The sequence below is a fragment of the Rattus norvegicus genome, chromosome 15, assembly GCF_021556685.1.
Source record: "Rattus norvegicus strain SHRSP/BbbUtx chromosome 15, alternate assembly SHRSP_T2T, whole genome shotgun sequence".
Lineage (NCBI taxonomy): Eukaryota > Metazoa > Chordata > Mammalia > Rodentia > Muridae > Rattus > Rattus norvegicus.
Window position 1 is genome coordinate 80,300,001 of NC_141548.1, and position 18,453 is coordinate 80,318,453.

The window sequence follows — 18,453 nt, forward strand, 5'->3', positions numbered from 1 at the left end:
GCTGCTGTTCACATTGTTAGGAGTCTCTCAAGGAGATGAAACTACACAATTGTATCATATGTGTAAAAGTCCCTAGGTCAGTCCCGTGCAGGCCTCCTGGTTGTCAGTTCAATGTCTGTGAACCTGGTCTCGGGTTTCTTCCAACCACTTTTTGATTGGCTATAAAGCACTCTATGAGGTGAAACCCATGCCTAGTGCTCTTTACTGACACAAACCTCTTGTCTGGCTTGGACAGTGGTTGTTTGTTACTTTTTCTCATAGTCTCTCTCTATCCCACCCTTCCATCTCCAACCATTTAACCCTTCCTGTTCCAGTACTCCCATTTTACCTTTTATACTTCCTGCCTTCCATCCCACTTTTCTTGAAATCTTATCCACATTCCCCTTACTAGTTTCCAGTCCTCTCTGACTACCCCAATTTCAGCACACACATACCTTAACATTAAAGCTAATATTCACATGCAATACAGAGTTGTATCATTGTCCTTCTGCCTATGGATCATCTCATTCTGAATGATTATACAGCTTTATATATTTACTTAGAAACTTCATAATAGGTAATATTCCATTATGTATGTGAACTAAAACTTCATTGTCCATTTAGACACCCAAATTGTTTCTATTTTCTAAGTATAGTGAATATGGTCACGGACTTGTGCAGTAGTGGCATGTACATTATGGGATTAATCAACTACACTTGTTTTTTTTTTCAGTTGAACATAAAACCTGTTACCCAAAATGGAGCCCATGCCTGGTACAATTAACTGCTTCCTAAACCATTGTCTAGCGATGTAATATGCCTTTACAAAGAATCCAATAGTATTATTCTGCTGAATGGATGTAGTAATAAAATGTCCCCTACATGCTTATCTTTAATCCCATAGATTAGTATATCAGTCAACCTTCGATAGAGAAACTCTTATTGCTAAAGACGGAGGTTAATAAAAGGACTCACAGACAGTCAACATGCTGAGGATTAGAGATTAAAATTCTTCCACTCTAAATGGAACCTTTGTATCACAACCTCTTCCACCAAGGCTCAGAATTCATCAATGAAGAGGAAATGTAGAAGTTATAAGAGCTAGAGGTAATGAACATTTACAAAGAAACAGCATGTTTTGGACATGACCATACAGTTACACAAATGGACTTACTGCGACTTCCAATGCATGGTCAAGATATGCGGAATATGAAGATAGACAAAAAGATCGAAAAGGACTCAGTAAGTTCTCAAACTTAGGAATATGCGCCTCTAGAGGCTACCCATGCTCCCATTGGTGGAGCCATTTTAGGTCATTATATAAAAGAATAAATTACTGAAGAAAGGAAATTCAAATATGGCTTCATTTTAATGTCTGTTGGTGCATTTCACACCTTGTCCTCCAATTCTTTTGTACGAGAACAGAAATTTCTGGGAATCTTAAACAGTTCTGGACAGTTTCCCACAAATACAATGTTTTACAACCTGATAAAAGTCTTCTTAACAGCCACCCTCAAATTTGTCCTGCTTCTAAAATGCTGGTTCCCTGCAAAGATACTACTGAGGGAACGTATTCTATTTCTCAGAAGCAAAGTAATCCACATTATGTTGATGAATGCAGATTTGAAAAAGAACAAAAAACAAGTAAATATTTTAATTTGGGAGTGATAGGAAGACAGGGGAGAAGTGAGAAGAGGTAGAAAAGGAGGGAGAGAAAAAAGGAGCAGAGAGGAGAGGAGGACAAGCAGAAATGTGCCTAGTTGGTTTATTTTACACGTTTTGGTTCTATTGCATATTTACTAATTAGTTACATCATATTAGAATGATTTAAGGACTAAAATCACTAATATAGAATGCAAGTGTGTGGTTAGATAGGCACAGCCATGTCAAGAACCCCAAAGCTTCCATGCTGCCAAAGCTGGGAAGTCTTTCCCTAGAGTAGCTCTGAGGGATGGCAAAAGCCTTTTATCATTGTCTGGATGTCAATAGTCTGTATAGAAAATGTTCCCACATAGCTTATCCCCACAGATGTTCACATCCTGCAGACTGCTTCCATACAAAGCATGCTGCAGAGTGGTGGCTAGGCCTGCACCCTTGTCCAGCATTATATATTAACCCAATTTCTGTTTGTCTGCAATGACCCTGCCTTCCCGCTCAGCTTCTACAATAATGTTGCTTCTCTCTTCTTCTCTATATAAAATATATGCTGAGCTTCTGTGATGCTGCAGCTCCTTCCTCTGAGGGGCCAGACCAACCTAGCTCAGTTTTCTGTGTCTGTGTGTCTGTCATGTATTTAACCCCAACATCACTCCTAGTTAAGATCCTTAGACCCAAGTCATGAAAGCAGTGAGAGCCATGTATCCCTGTCCTACTTAATGCCAATTGGTTCATTTCTACTCAAAGAAAAGAGAGCCGCAGTATTTCTAAAGCCAGAAAAGCACCAGGGAACTTGTGATATTTATATACATTAGATGATGTGCTTCTATTTATATATTATATATATATATATATATATATATATATATGACTGTAACTACAACTAAGGTCAAAGATCATCAATTTGAAAGAGAGTAACAGAAGACAAGGGAGAGTATATGGGAGGGTTTGGAGAGAAAGGAAATAGGGGAATAATACAATTATATTATGGCCTTAATACTTAAAGACATATTTTGGTTATGAGCCTAACCTTTAACTGCAGAGTCAACTGGTGGGGTGTGGGGGGAGGGTAGGGGTGGTGACATCCACCGCAGATGGGGGGGGGAGTTATGGTATGTGGAACAGTCAAAGGGTGACCAGGGAGGGGGATAAAATCTGGATGTAAAAAATGATTGAGTAAAATTAAAAAAAATAATTAAAGAAATAATTTTGAAAAGGACACTGTAACCGATTTTTAACTTTTTCTTTTGCAGTATCAGAGCTTCATTCAATATGTAGCTTTTACAAACTCTTGACTTTAATAAAACCTTATAATCTTAATAAACATTTCTCATTATGCCAGGGACTTCCACATGAAGTTTAAATGTCTATACTCACAACATAAAACAATGTTCTTGTTTCATATTTTAAATGTGGTTTATTTAAACCTTCTGAAGACTTAAGACTCCAATGGAATCTTCTTCATGCAGAAAAAAGTAATGAGAAAGAACACCTACTCAGCTGTTTGTTTTATGAACTCTGAGTTTATAAAGCTTCAAACAAACTGATAGTAAATTGGTGTTTTTTGTACCAGGGATTATAGACAACAGGTTTATCATACTAAGGAAGACACACATGTTCAACGTTACTGATGATTAAGACTTCACATTACAATCATTGGGGCACAAAATGAAATTTTCTATCTATGCAAAATATCAATGTTTTCGTAAGAATTATTGCCTTTTGAATGATTTAGTTGTTAGAAAGCAAATTGCACATAAAAAGTTCAAGCTGAAAATGACATGAATATATAATTAATTTTTCTACAGATTTCTCTAAATAAAGTTACTTGCTCAATACAGATATGAGTAGTAAGAAAGTTGCAGGGCTATTGTGAGAGATATGATAAATGGAGTCATGAAAAAAACAATTTTTAATTTAGCAGACTCTATCAATCTAGAAAGCCCATGAATATTTACAATTAATTCAGTATGCTGGAAGCAGATGAAAGAGATAGAGTTCATCCAAGAGAAAGAGCAACATAAAACAAGGCACTATAATTATAACAACATCTATTAAAATTTCCATGATTTGAAATCAATGGTAGTTGCATAGTCAGAATGCTAAACATTTAATTTTGTAGATAAAATTATTAAGATACACTTGGGATTTGCTTAGAGTCTTTGTTCTGAGAGAGAATCCATTTAGAAAACCTTGGTGCAGTAGTAATTTTAGTAAAATAGTAAGAATACATATATAAATTCTTACATATATATATATATATATATATATATATATATATATATAGATCGCTCCTGAGAGACACAGCCAGAATACAGCAAATACAGAGGCGAATGCCAGCAGCAAACCACTGAACTGAGAACAGGATCCCCGTTGAAGGAATCAGAGAAAGGACTGGAAGAGCTTGAAGGAGCTCGAGACCCCATATGAACAACAATGCCAAGCAACCAGAGCTTCCAGGGACTAAGCCACTACTTAAAGACTATACATGGACTGACCCTGAACTCTGACCTCATAGGTAACAATGAATATCCTAGTAAGAGCACCAGTGGAAGGGGAAGCCCTTGTTCTGCCAAGACTGAACACCTAGTGAACGTGATTGTTGCGGGTAGGGTGGTAATGGGGGGAGGATGGGGAGGTGAAGCCCATATCGAAGGGGAGGGGGAGGGGTTAGGGGGATGTTGGCCTGGAAACCGGGAAGGGGAATAACATTCGAAATGTAAATAAGAAATACTCAGGTTAATAAAGATTAAAAAAATGTTGTATGTATAATCATACCACTAAAGAAAATATGTTATTGACTTTTACATTAGTATTTAAAGAATGTAATAACCATCTTTGGCTTCACTCTTTTTTCTTTCTTTTTTTTCTTTTCTGTTTCTTATTATTCTCTAGCAATTCAAGTAAACAGTATAAGTACAAGGACAACTTGGTTTACTTTTAATCACTGTAAATGTTCCGATGACTCAGTGCTTATTCATTAAAAGAGAAAGTACATTAATAAATAACTTCCAGGGGAGAAGACAAGTGTTCTAGTAATTAGTGGACGTAGGGATGTACAGGAAACATAACATGTCATTTAAAAGAATATCCCATAATAAGAACGTCATAATTACAACAACGAATCAGTAGTCTAGATAAACTCGTAATTCATGGCTCTTCCAGGTCAACTCAGCCTGAAACGTAAGGCTGTAATGTTCCCTGTGACGTATTTACTGGGATTCACTGCTGCGGCCCCTGGCTGTATATACTGTCCCTTCACTGCTAACTCTAGATTTTATATTTTAATCCGCAGTGTTTGACACCAATATCGTTGGAAATAATTCAGCTCTAGTATAGTGATATCCATTGTATATTACCAGTCAACTTCCCACATCTGTTTCTGTTTAATTCATTTTATCTATCTATTATGTGTCTCTGTGTGTGTATGCCAAGGAACGTATTTGCAGATCAGAGGACAAATTTCTGGGAGCGGGACTCTCCTACCATAATGTGGGTTTCCCAGATCCAATCAGAACCTCCATTGTTAAAGCAGTGCCCACTGACTGGGTCATAGCTACAGGCTCCTCGGAACTTTCTACATTGCACCAGCTAAGCAGTATCAATGGTAAATTGGGAAAATAACCACTTATTTTAGTATGAGATTTACTCATCTGCTGAATATTTGGAAAAAAAATTTACTTGTTCGTTCATCTAATTAATTTTTACATCAAAATACTACCGAAGAACTTAACTTGACAAATTCTTTCCCTAATATCAACCCTCGTGTTTCTATGGTATAATAATCTTTTATTACATGGGAATGAATCAGAATATATAACATAAATGTTCTCCAGTATTGAAGAAGGACTTGGAGAAAATTGGAATTAGAAATGTGAAGGGCTTGGGACTCCATGTATAGACCACTAAAGTTATGGGCATAAGAGCAAGCATGAATACACGCAGTGATAATACACCATAAATCTTCAGGTGGCTATTTCTCAAATGTGTCTCCTTTTTTCTCATGGACATTCCGAAGAATTGAGAGTCTTATTTGTAAATATTTGTAAATTTGTAATTTGTAAATACTTATATTCTCTATTCCTAAGGCAGTTAGTAAGGGTGTAATACATTCAAAAAAGTATTTCCTAATCATTTTTATTGTCCTCCAGGCTTGCTTAATTACTTCTTTAAAAACATTTTTTATTGAACTACTTAAAATCTAAATTTCAATAGCCTTTGTAAACTTTACAAAGGAGTTATTTCCTTTTCCCTATGATGGGGAGGATTTAGCCAAGTATCTTGCTCATGCTACACAAGTACTCTATGTCATCAACTTTAAAGTATCCATTCTTAGGTGAAACAACGTGGCTTGACTTATGTCAAAATAGCCAATCATGTAATTTACATGTGTAAATTTTGAACTATTTATTTAATATTAAAAAAAAATCCTAACCAGCATGAATTTGAAAAAGTTCAAGGTGGTATGGAAGAGTATGGGAGGAGAAAAGGGAAAGGAAAAAAAAAGACATGATATCAAAAATCCGAAAAATTAAAGAAAAGAAGGAAAGTTGAAAAAAAGTGAGTAGGCTTCTATAACGCAGTGCCTATTACTTGAAAATATGTACTTACATTTTTAGCATAAGTATTTAATATATATAGCAAAATAATGTTTCCATTTTCTAATGAAATTTCTTCTCAGACTAGAAAATTCAACAGTTTCATTCTTAGCAACTTGGTTGGAAAAATGGCTTAGAACTATAAAGCAGTACTTCAGTGGGAAATCTGCATCTTTGTTACTGCTGAGAAGTGTGTGTGTGTGTGTGTGTATGTGTGTTCATATGTAAGTATGTATATATGCATGTATGTGAGTATGTGTGCACATGGCGCATTTGTGTGGAAGTCAGAAGTTGAGCACAGGTGTTTTTTTGTTTGTCTTTTCTCTCTCAGGAACCATCAGCCTTCATTTTGAGACCGTACCTATCATTGGGAAAAGGAACCCATCACAAAGGTGAGGCTGGGTTACCAGAAATCATTGATAAAGCTCAAGTCCCTTTCTTGTCAGTATTTAGATCCCAAGCATACAACTACCACTTTCTCAACCCCTTTTTTGCTTATGTTCTGGTGACGGAACTCACATCCTAATGTTTCTAAGAAAAGTCCTTCAAGGACTGAGCTATCTACCTTTTGAAATGACTGTAAAGACTCACTTGAAAATCCTGAAAGACTTAGATATCATCTATCTTTAAAGCAAAAAAGAATTTCTATAATCTGTTTTAAATCCTTTCATGCTAAGCAAAATAAAACGCCGTTGGGTACATTAAGAAACATAAAAAAATAAATTTAATAAATAAAAATAAATTATTTGGGACATATAATTCTCTTTCAAATATGTTGTGAAAATTAAATTGTCACTTACCATTATGTAAAAGGAAATTAGGAGGTTTTGTTGAATCGGCCTAATAGCTTATTAACAGTATGCATTTAAATTAATTATCTTATTTTACTAATGCAGAAATAGATGTCATAATTCATTTCCAGAACAGAAGAAAGGGCACAGAATCAAAAATTACCTTTTTCAATGTGGATCCGTTTTGACTCATGCCCCATATCATGACCAGCCAAATCCCCCTCCTTTGGCCCAGGAAGCACATTTGGGGATAAACCCATCAGCATCTGGTTCATGGACAGCCCGTTCTGATGGACAGCTATTAATCCCGAAACAAAGAGCAAACACAACAACATCAGAAAGGCTGGTTACCATCTAACCCGCTGAACTGTTTTTAGGATCAAAGTAAATAATCACATAATACCCAAGCTTAACATTACAGACCATTAATAAAATTATTGGGACATTGATAACCAATGGCAATCTTTAAAGATAAGCAGACAACACCAGAAATAACACCATTTTATTTATTGTCACATAAAATAAACCCTTTCCCATGGTTAGAATTTGTGGCCTGTCTATGTCACTACCAATAAAATATTCAATATTTATACTAGTATATCAAGTTCTTTCTTTGGTAAATAAATTTTCCCAACTTGGATAACTTATGTTCTAAAAGACTAAGCTTTTAACAGTATATGGCTAATATAAGTGATTTATTTTTTTACCTATATGCTGAAATCAGTATAGTTTTCTGCAATCAAAAAACTAACATTATCTTTACAGTATTCTTATTGTGTTCTATACCATAAAATATGGCACGAATGAGAATCATTCCCTCTTTAAAATATTTGTTGAATAATTCATTAAATGCAAAAGTATTTATAATATGTAAGTTAATACTATACTAATGCTAACATGATATTGTTTCTGTGATCTTATAGGTTAAATCTCCTATATGCAGAAGGTAAAACGAGTTCTTTTTGGAGCTGGCATGACAGATGTCTGTGAACCATCTGATGTAAGTTCTAGAAAACGAACTCTGGTCCTCTGAAAGAACATCAAGTATTCTTTACTGCTAAGCCACCTCATCAGACTCAAGATTAAATATATTAATTTTGATGTAAAATATTTGAAGACTTACTTTACGTTTTTAACTATGCTAGGACAATATACATTCCTTTTATTTCAGACCAAAATCCTAAGATTAAAATTCTTTAATTCAATGAATATCTAAATGACAAAGTATGGGACTATTCAAATTTACTGTGCTTAATTTGAATTCTGTTATATGTCCTGGTGAATGTCTTTATTAAATAAGGGAGACTATTAAAACTTATGAACTGCAAAATAGCAGAGTTTCCCATTGAAGAATTGCACTTAGATACACCAGAAAAGATGTACTTAGGCGTTAGAGAGTTTGGAATCGGTTGTGTACTTGAGAAACTCATCTGGAAGATTACTTACATTTTCTTGTTTCATAGCTCATATCAGAGAGAGCATGTTATATCAGAACCTGTTAATGTCGCGTCATACTTCATGTTATTCCAAACGGGGACACATAATTCTGAGGAATGGCTACTGCTAGGGAGCTGCGGTACATGATACATTTGAGATCCATTGAGAATGAGGGCATTTTGATTAGAAAGCCCAGCTGCACCAAATAAAGTTTCAGAGGGTGACAAGCAGAAGGATAAGACCTACGGATTCTGTCGGAAGAACTCTCGGTCCGCGCTGGGGAGCTAGACACGCTGCTGCTGCGGTGTGATGATGGGTGGCTGCCAGGCCTTCGGCCCTCCTCCAGAGACGGAGCCGGTGAGGGACTGTCGGGAACACGCTCCTGCATGGCACAGAATGAAAAGAGAGAAGAAGGGGTCAATACGTTGGATCTTAATTTCAAAAATGTTATTTTTTCTCTAATACAATTAGAAATTATGAATAGGGCTACACCCCCAAGACTCATGGTTTTTCACCTGTACTTAATACTAAAAGATATATTTAATCGCGACCACAAATCTCAAACCCTTGCATCCATTGTTATCTAACTTAGTGATATCATACACTCTAGAAAAGTCAAGATGGAAAAATTATTATTTTACTGGTAAACCTCAATACAGACATGGCAAACAGTACTAATGCATTCTTTGGAGAAAATGTTAGGCCATAGAAGACAATTCAACATATGCCAGTAAGATCACCTAACAAGAAAGTGCTCATAGAACTAAGCAAAACTGAGCTCTGGAAAATTATTTTGAGGGCATCTTTGCATGTTTTTCTACCTCAGCAGACATTAGCAATCCATGACCACATGCCTTATGGATTAACTGAGCGAATTATTATCAGAAGATTGTTAACAACACTGTGTGACACCACGCTAGACACATGGTGATCACGATTAATGCTTGGTGGCAATGAAATATTTAATATTAAAACTTTTCTATGTCGGTCCCCAGCTCCGAAAAAAAGAACCAAAAAAAAAAAAAACTTTTCTATGACTGAAATGACTCTCAGAAGATAGGCCTCTTTCCCATTCCCATTCATGAAATACTTATCAACTGATTTTCAGACAATCTTGCTATAATGTTTCTCTTTAAATTCTATGAAGACATTTGTCTACCACTCTAAACCCCTCACTCTGAAGAAGCATTGCAGCTGTGCCACTTAGAGCTATGCTAATATATATATATATATACATACATATGTATATATTATATATATACATACATATGTATATATTATATATAGTATTATATATAATATATAGTGTAAGTGGAATGCTAGATTAATAAATAAAATGACTAATAATTAAAACTTAATACTTTAAGAACCAAACTATTTTCATCTTTATATATCAACAAACAGGCACTAATGAGCTCTGCCTATAATATATGTATATGTGTATATATATTTGAATATAGAAAAAACCTTTAATACTAAAAAAAAAAAAGAAGAAAAACTGGTACATAAGAGACAAAGATGGCTGCATGGTTAAGGACAAGTGGGGTTCTTATAAAGGACCTAGGTTTGGTTCCCAGCACAGACATAACTCACAACCACCTTAAATTTCATCTTAGAAATGCCTTCTTGAGTTCTGTTTCCAACTTTAGTTGAGAAAGTAAGGCACCTAAAACCAAGACCTAGGGAAATACATGTTGAAGGGTGAAACCCTTCCTCCTAGAAATATGAGGTTATATGGAATGGTTGTCCGTGAGTAGTAGTTTGTTGACAGCAGGGAATACTACACTGATTAAACTGCTGATCTTCTGTGGTTAGTGTCCTGGCAGGATATTGTGTAGATAAAGGATAGAAAGTTTGAAAAGGAGGAAGAAAGACTGGAATCACATATCAGCAAACCAGGAATTGTCAGGTACTGCCAAAACTCTGGAAATGCATAAAAGGTTTTGCTTAGAATATCAGAGGTACACCATTCCCTGAACAATTTGATTTTGAACTGGTAACATCTAGATATGTCAGATTATTTTTTGATATTTAAGACAAGTGATGTATAATTGTTAGTGTCTATAGTCCATAGCTAAATATGATCCTACTAATAAAGAAAGATCCAGAGATCCAGAAATTTCAAAGTACACACACACACACACACACACACACACACACACACACACACACACACCCCATAGGACTGAAATTCAAAGACATCATAGCAGAGGAGGACCGATGGCTTCTTCCTTGTTTTGAAAGGTTGCAGCTTGCATGGTACCTTCTACTACAGTAAAAGTAAGTCCTCAGGGAGGGGATACTCAGCTTAAGTTCAGTGGCTTCTGAAATCGATGTCTGAATTTCATGGTGCCATTACCAGTAGAGTTTTTACCTTACACCTCTGGGGACAAGCAAGGGCAGTAGAAGTAGCCCATGCATTTTAGGGGCCTCTTGGACAAACCTTGGATAACAAGTCAAAAAGATGTGGGTCTTCATGCCAGGCGTTGGAGTTTGTGATGGATAGTCAGTCTTTCTTTGGCTCTTGAATAGAATATTGTCAGCTCAGAGTGAAATTTTCCATCCAAGTTTTCTATGCACGTATGTACACAGACTCACATGAATTACAGGTTGTTTGTCTTAAGACTCAAAGAAAGACTTTGAAGGAGGGAGCAGAAAGACTGTAAGAGCCATGGCATCAGGGAATGTGCTGTCAGATTCTGTATTCTCACAATGTCAGGCTAAGCTTACAAGATCTCACCAACATGGCTTTCTAAACATGAGCTGACACAACGACAAAAGCAGACATGCCAAAGGAAAGCCCACAAGACTTCACTATTCCACAAAGAAGTACATGCAACTAAGGGAGGCTGAGTAGGAGAAGCTGTCTTCCCTTAGAAGAACACAGTTGCTTATCCAATATCAGATGGATGCACAGCACTGAAAATAAGAATAACAGTATTAAGACTGAGTAGGTTATATTTATAAATATACCTACATATACATACACACAAACACACACATAGACACAAATGCACACACATGTATACATACATATATACTGCATGGATAACAACAGTCAATGAAAAACCAAGTCATGAATTTGAACATGTGCAAAGGGGTGTTTGGCAGGGTCTAGGGAGAACAAGGACAGAAGAAATGATAAAACTATGATGTTAAAAAGTCTCAAATCAAATTTTATCAATAGCAAATAGAGTTAAATTATTATACTATCCAATGGTTATATTTTATATTGTTTTTGCAGTATTTATGTGTTTATTATAGGATATGAGTATGAAATTTTACAATAAAATTTCAAAACAATGTACAGAAATATTAATATATTAAGTGTAGTATCTTAGAGTTGCATCCATAATTAGGCCAAACTTTCAAAATTCATGCAACTTGATATTGATTTCCTGTTTGTAAATTGTTTCTTAAAATTAAAAAAATTGTTTGATAATTTCAAGCATGTATATGATGTTTTTACAACACCTACAATTATTTCCTATCATTCTGTTTTTCTCCTGTTCCTCTATCAATTTTCCTTCCAACTTTATATGTTCTTTTTAAGAAAAAAAATTGAGTTCACTTAGTGCTACCCATCTGTGACTGGGTATAGAGAGGAACATGTGGTAGATCCTAGAGAGGCTCTCAGAGATCATATTTCTGAAGAAAACTGTATATTCTCCTGTAGCTATGATTGCTAATAAAAACAGCTCCCTTTTAGACAGAAAGGGCCTACCTATGTTCAAGATAAGGTCCCAGATTTGGGTAACTTGGCTAAGTTTTAAATATAATTTCAATTCAATAAGACTGGTATTTATTTGCAGATATGGAAATATATGATGTGTACCTGAGAAATGTAGTTGTATTTTATTGAAATTGAAATTTCTAAATTAACCAATATATCTTCTAGAAAGAATGACATCATCCATGTTTCCAGTATATTTTAATATGTCTTATAATAATTGTGTTAGTAGTTGCATTTGTAATGGCACATTTTAGTGTTTGGCTGAATAGAGATAAAGGACAATCTAAAAGTTAATAAAATCTTGTAAAAATCATTTGTAAATCTGAACTTGCTGTCATAACAAATTTAATAACAAGTACTAATGAAAAGTATGGGTAGACATTGGATATTTAATTCCCAAAGCTTAAATATTTATTTGTAAACTGAAATAGCAATAGTTATGCCAATAAAACACATACTTTGTGTCTTTTAACAGTTTTCCTATAAGTAGAAAATTATTCAATATATGTAAGCATTTCAATCTTCTATGTTGATTTATTAAACACATAAGTCATATACATATACCTTTATTCATTCAAAATACATTAAAATGGCACAATAAGTAAGTAAAAATTGATTAAAGCCTCAACATGAAATATATTTTTAAAACATAGTTTAAAACTAGGGTAATTATACTTGAAGCATTTAATGGGCCCTCCTCGTTTGACTTTACTGTAGTTTATATTTAAAAACAGAGAATACTGTGACAATACATAATACTTTTATTTTAAGAAAATCCTTTATGCAAATTTTCTGATTTAAAAGCTTAATTATTCAATTGAAACTTCCTATAAATTGAGACACAACATATTCAGTCATTTCACTTAATGTATAATTTCAATCTTTAGAACGTGATGCATTGTTCTTTGAAGAATTTCATTAAAGCAAAATCCATTGAGCAAGGAAGATTTGAATACATTGTTCCACAATAAATTAATTTATTTCAACAGCTTAATTCTTTTATCATATTTATATGCTTGCCTTTCCAGAGGATTCTATAGGATAGAGAATAATGGAGACAGTAAAGAATAGCTTAGAGGAGAACCTTGTAATTATTACTGAAACAAAATAGATAATGAGTTTTATTTAGACGTAATAAGAAAGAAGTAGTTCAATGTCTTTGGGAAAACTATGTAAACTGGGTTTATAATTTCATTTTCTTGATACCTTTTAACCTCTAAGCTGGGCCTGAAGTAGAAGAGAAAGGAGATTATTTAATACTTTGACACTGCTTTATAGTCCTACATCAACTCCACCAATCAATAAAACACAATCCTTTGCAACATTCCATCTTTATAAAGCTCACCACAATAATAAATGAAAATTTAAGAGGAGTACTCTTTCACTGTAAAAAGGTCAAACTAATACAGTAATGGTTTAAGAATAACTGCAAAGAGAAGGCTGCATACATTGACGCAGAACAAAACTCATTGTTCTTTATGGTAATGCAACAGCAAAGGTGGAATTCTAAACTACTACACTGATCTTGTCACATCCAGGACGGAATGTTTGCAAAATTACCCTCTCCTAGCTAGCTGCTCTCTGTCAGGAAGCAAGGTGATGGCCCATGAGGAGGCGTCAATAATCACAACTTAATACAGATGATCAGTTCCCTTAGCTTTCATCAATTTTACTTTCTTTTTAATTCCCTTCACACACACACCCTTATAAAACTCTTCATCTTTATTTCAGTTCGAGATTATCTCATTGGAAACAACATAAAGATGATAAACCAACCTTTCCAATGTTAAATAATTTATCTTTTTATAAGATCTGAATTTACAGGATGACACATGTGGCCTTTGCTTTTTCTTAGTACATAATCTAAATCCCACACTTCTGACTTGGGTAGAGCTGACAGATTGTTTCATTCAGGGGTTATTTACTGAATCTTTAACTCCTGCCAGGCAAGATATAAAGTTCTGCATGTTTTAAACATTTTCTTTTCAATTTGGATTGTACCTCATACACTGTAGACTTAGCAAGGTGTGTCATCATTTTGACTGGTAAATTCAAATATCCATGATCTGAAAGCTGTGTGAACAATTGAAATTGTAGCATTCATATTTTGTTTTTGGGAAAGTGCTAAAATGACTTCTTTTTTTTTTTTTAGGATGAATGGATGGATGGATGGATGGATGGATGGATGGATGGATGGATGGATGGATGGATGGGGCAGAGTTCCCCAAGCCAAACTATTCAACCAACAACTTTACTTCTTTTCTCTAGCCTTTTTATACCTCCTTAGACAAAAAGTTCTTTAGACAATTACATCATAGATAAAATGTTACATAGAATGGGAGTTACAGAAGGATGTTGATATTCAACCAATTGAAGTTCAAACCAATATTTTATTCTAATGTTCTCATTATAAGTTCAAAGCAACAGTTTTTAAATGGCCTCCCCTACCTTATAGTACACACCTGTGGCTTTATCCTTAAACCTGAATGCTTTTCCTATAACAGAAATTTGTCACAAGCCTATTTCTCCTTTTGTGTAATTATGAAAGTTCAATGTATTTCTTGTTATGCAACCTTTACTTATTAGAGGAGTAGGCACATTCGAGTCTTTTTTTAATTTTTTAATTTTTCTATTGGTTATTTTATTTATTTATACTTAAAATGTTATCTCCTTCCTGATTTCCCCTCCCCAAACCCCCTATCCAACCAACCTCCCCTTCTTCGATGAGGGTACTCCCCAGCCACTCACCAACTCCTAGCTTCCTATACACTGGGCATCAAGTCTTCACAGGACCAAGGGTTTCCCCTCCCATTGATGACAGATAAGGAGTCACAATGAATGATGTCAACTTATTTATATTAGTTAAAATCCAATGAGCTATTATCTGAAACCCCTATTAATTTTGCCAGTATTACTCAACTTAAACCAGCAGGAGCAAGGAATATAAATTTAATTTTATTTCTCTTTTATTGTTGAACTTCTTCATTCTAAAGGCCCATTTCTCCCATGTCTACAAGGTAATATTTTGTTGTGTAATAGGACAGAGTTAGCATAAAGGTAACATAAATTTAATCAAAGCAAGAAAACACAATCTAGACTTGGGTGTTATAATTAATCTTAGTGAAAAATAAAATTCATCTTTGTTTGGTTAGTTGGTTTTGTTTGTTTGTTTGTTTGTTTGTTTGTTGTTGTTTCAAGACAGTTCCTACCATATTGCCCAGGCTTTAATTGAACTCACATTCCTCTTGCCTCAACTTCCCTAAGGCAGGAAATATAAATGTGACCTATCAGATTAGAACTAGCATTAAAATTAAAAAGCAGAACTCCTTTCATTCCAGTCAAAAGATAACTATAAAGGAAAGGAAGCCAAGAAGAAACAGGTCAGCTCAGAGTTCGTTCTGCTGCTGTTTGCTGGTTTTTCCACACAGCAAGTTCTTGGAGCCAAGTATCCACCTGTTCAGGTCCAGTCTATGTTCCTTCTATATCATTCTGACTATAACCTTTTATTTGCAGTTACATTCATGAGTCTAAATGATATTTATGATCTTTTCTTCCTTGAGTCTAGAAGATTTAGAGCTGGAGTGTCCAATCAAGTTTGTTTGGCCACAAGCATACTTCATGGATAGTGTTGTGCCTTCAACAGCAGAGTATAGCATCTGCCTTTCACGATACCAGCCTCTACTAATAATCACCCTCAATATTCATCCAATCAGGAGACATAAAATGATGAATTATTCCTTATTCACTTATTGGCTAGAATAACTGTATGATCATGAGGTTTGTTCTGTCATTTATTAATTCTCGCATGCCATTCATACCAGAATGTAGAAAATTACTTGCTCTCTTTCTTTTATTTCTGTTTGATGTAAATCTTAACTAGACTCCAAAAAGGCCAAATTTTATAATATTTTAGGTGAAAGTAGTTGAAAAAGGAAAAGACAATAAGAGAAAAAGGAATCTCAAAAGAGACTTGTGACTATATCTGGTTAACCTCGTCAGGATCACCTGGGAAAGTGGTGATCAGATGATATGTTCAAAGAAAACCAAACCACTCAAGCAATGGGCAGTGCTTGAATTGCAAATGCTGTAAATGGTAATTTCTTTATTGTGATTCTGGGTTAAAGTAGTGCCACTGTGACCTCCATTCACAGAAGAGAAAGGCAGCTGCACAGATATAAAATAATCTGTCATGTGCCTAGGAGTTGGAACAGCAAATACACAAAGGCCAGAAATCCTACTCTAGACTCCATTTTAAAACCACCAAATCTGTCTATTTCAGCAGGAGCTTGTTCTTAACATCCTATGATATCATTATGTGTGTATGAAATAAAATGTGATTATAACAGTGATTCATTCAGAAGGCTTAGAGTTATGGGTTCAAAGAATCCAAAGAGAATCAATTAGCAAAGCATTTCAACCCATTAACAAACTTGCTAATGACAAAAGGAATTGAACTCTCAATTTAGACTGCTTAATTTGCTTAGTGATTTAAGATAATAAAGGAAAACATTCTAAAATTTAGAAATCACACAAAACAGAAATCTTATGTGAAAGTTTTGGGCTTCAGCCTTTAAACCTATCTATAGATTCTGAATCAAGAATGTAAGATTTAATTTTTAAACAGTAGATAAACACAAATTTCTAAAATAAATAGAGATTTAAAAAAACTGACTGAAGAGAATACGTGACAAACATTCTCAGAAACATACTCAACTCTCCACCCACACAAATACCCAAACAAACACACCAAAAATCATAGAGCTTATAGCTGCTACATTTGTAGACTATTGGACAAATTGTGATTTATAACAAGTCCAGAGTCTTTTCTTTAATCAGATTACTTCTAGATTGCTGTATACAGGCAGAGATCACTCATGAAAGATATAAAGAGGTAGCCAAAATGTTTGATTAAGTAAAATCTTGAGATATTAGAACACTAGGTCTGGAGCCAAAGATACCATGGTAATTTTAAATCTTTGAGACTGACCCAAAATGAATCTGTGGACATCATTTTTCTTAATAATTATCTCTAGATTAATAGTTGTTGAGATACATATTTCAACCTCCTTAATAGATTAATTTGAATAATATATTTATCAGTATTTGGCTGAGACTAAGCACTATTCAAAGTGTAGGCATGTAGATGGGAAATGCTTAACCACAGGGGAAATTGAACTACATGCTATATGGATTGCTAATCCTTGGTTATAAACTTGAAGGGTTGTAGAATCACCATGGAAACCAATCCCTGAAAAATGTGTCAGGGGGTGTTTATATCTGGTTAATTGAAGTGGAAACCCCATTCTAAGTAGAGGTAGCACCATTGCCTGATTGGATGCTGGTAAGAATAAACAAGCCAGCTCACAGTAGCCTTCATCTGTTTTGTTGTTGTTGTTGTTTTTGCTGCTGCTGTTGTTGTTGTGGGGAATGTGTGTGCCTGCGTGCGTGCGTGCATGTGTGTGTAGACAATCTGACAAGCTGCCTTCAACTTTACTACAATGATGTCTCTATACAGAAGACAGCATCTGCAAACTCTAAGGCAAAATAAACCCTTCCTTCCTTAAGTAGAATCAGGTATTTGTCACAATGGGAAACCTAACTAAAATAACATTAAAAAAATCTCAATTTATTGTCACTTTATGTTCTATGACAGGTAGTCAGCAAAACTACACTGACTTCGTGGAGAGTTTACATTATATTGCATTCATATATGGTTTACAATAATTTATCACTAAAACATATAGGTCTTAAGGATTTAAGGTAAAATTATCATTGTCTAAACAATATTTGCTCATTTCTTCCTGAAATTTATCTAACTAAACTCCTTGAATTTTCCAAACTAGCAACAGTCTGGCAAATTTTCTCATTGAGTCTCACTGAAGCCTGCACTTATAAAAAAAAAAAGGCTTTAATAGTCTTTGTCTAGCTATTTTTCTCTTAACATTTAATTTTAACAAATATGAAGTCTTGATAATTGTGTTCTCTTCTATCTTTGAGTTTCTTCAGAGCTTCTACAATTATCCACAGGAATGTAAGATTCATAAGAATTTAATGTATCAGTCATGTAATATAGAGACCAACTATTTGTTTTCTGTTGTCAGATAACACAGTGTGAATGTGTGTGCACTTGTGTGATGTGTGCACCTGTGTGTGCATGTGTGTGTCTGTACGAGTGTGTGTGTACCTGTGTGCACTTGTGTGTGTGTGTGTGTGTGTGTGTGTGTGTTTGTGTGTTTATTGAGTATTTGTTGTGCTGGGT

The 18,453-nt window shown here is 34.7% G+C and overlaps 1 protein-coding gene across 2 annotated transcripts in view; it reads right to left on the reverse strand.

Annotated features, from left to right (window-relative positions):
• Positions 1–18,453, reverse strand: part of Dach1 (dachshund family transcription factor 1) — a 388,024-nt gene that overhangs the window by 109,861 nt on the left and 259,710 nt on the right. For both annotated transcript variants that reach the window (XM_087585831.1, NM_001427593.1), the window contains 2 exons: positions 8,708–8,843; positions 7,188–7,322 (listed from right to left, as the gene is read on the reverse strand). In XM_087585831.1, coding sequence (XP_087441957.1) covers positions 7,188–7,322; positions 8,708–8,843 — 271 coding nt within the window. The remainder of the gene's footprint in view (positions 1–7,187; positions 7,323–8,707; positions 8,844–18,453) is intronic.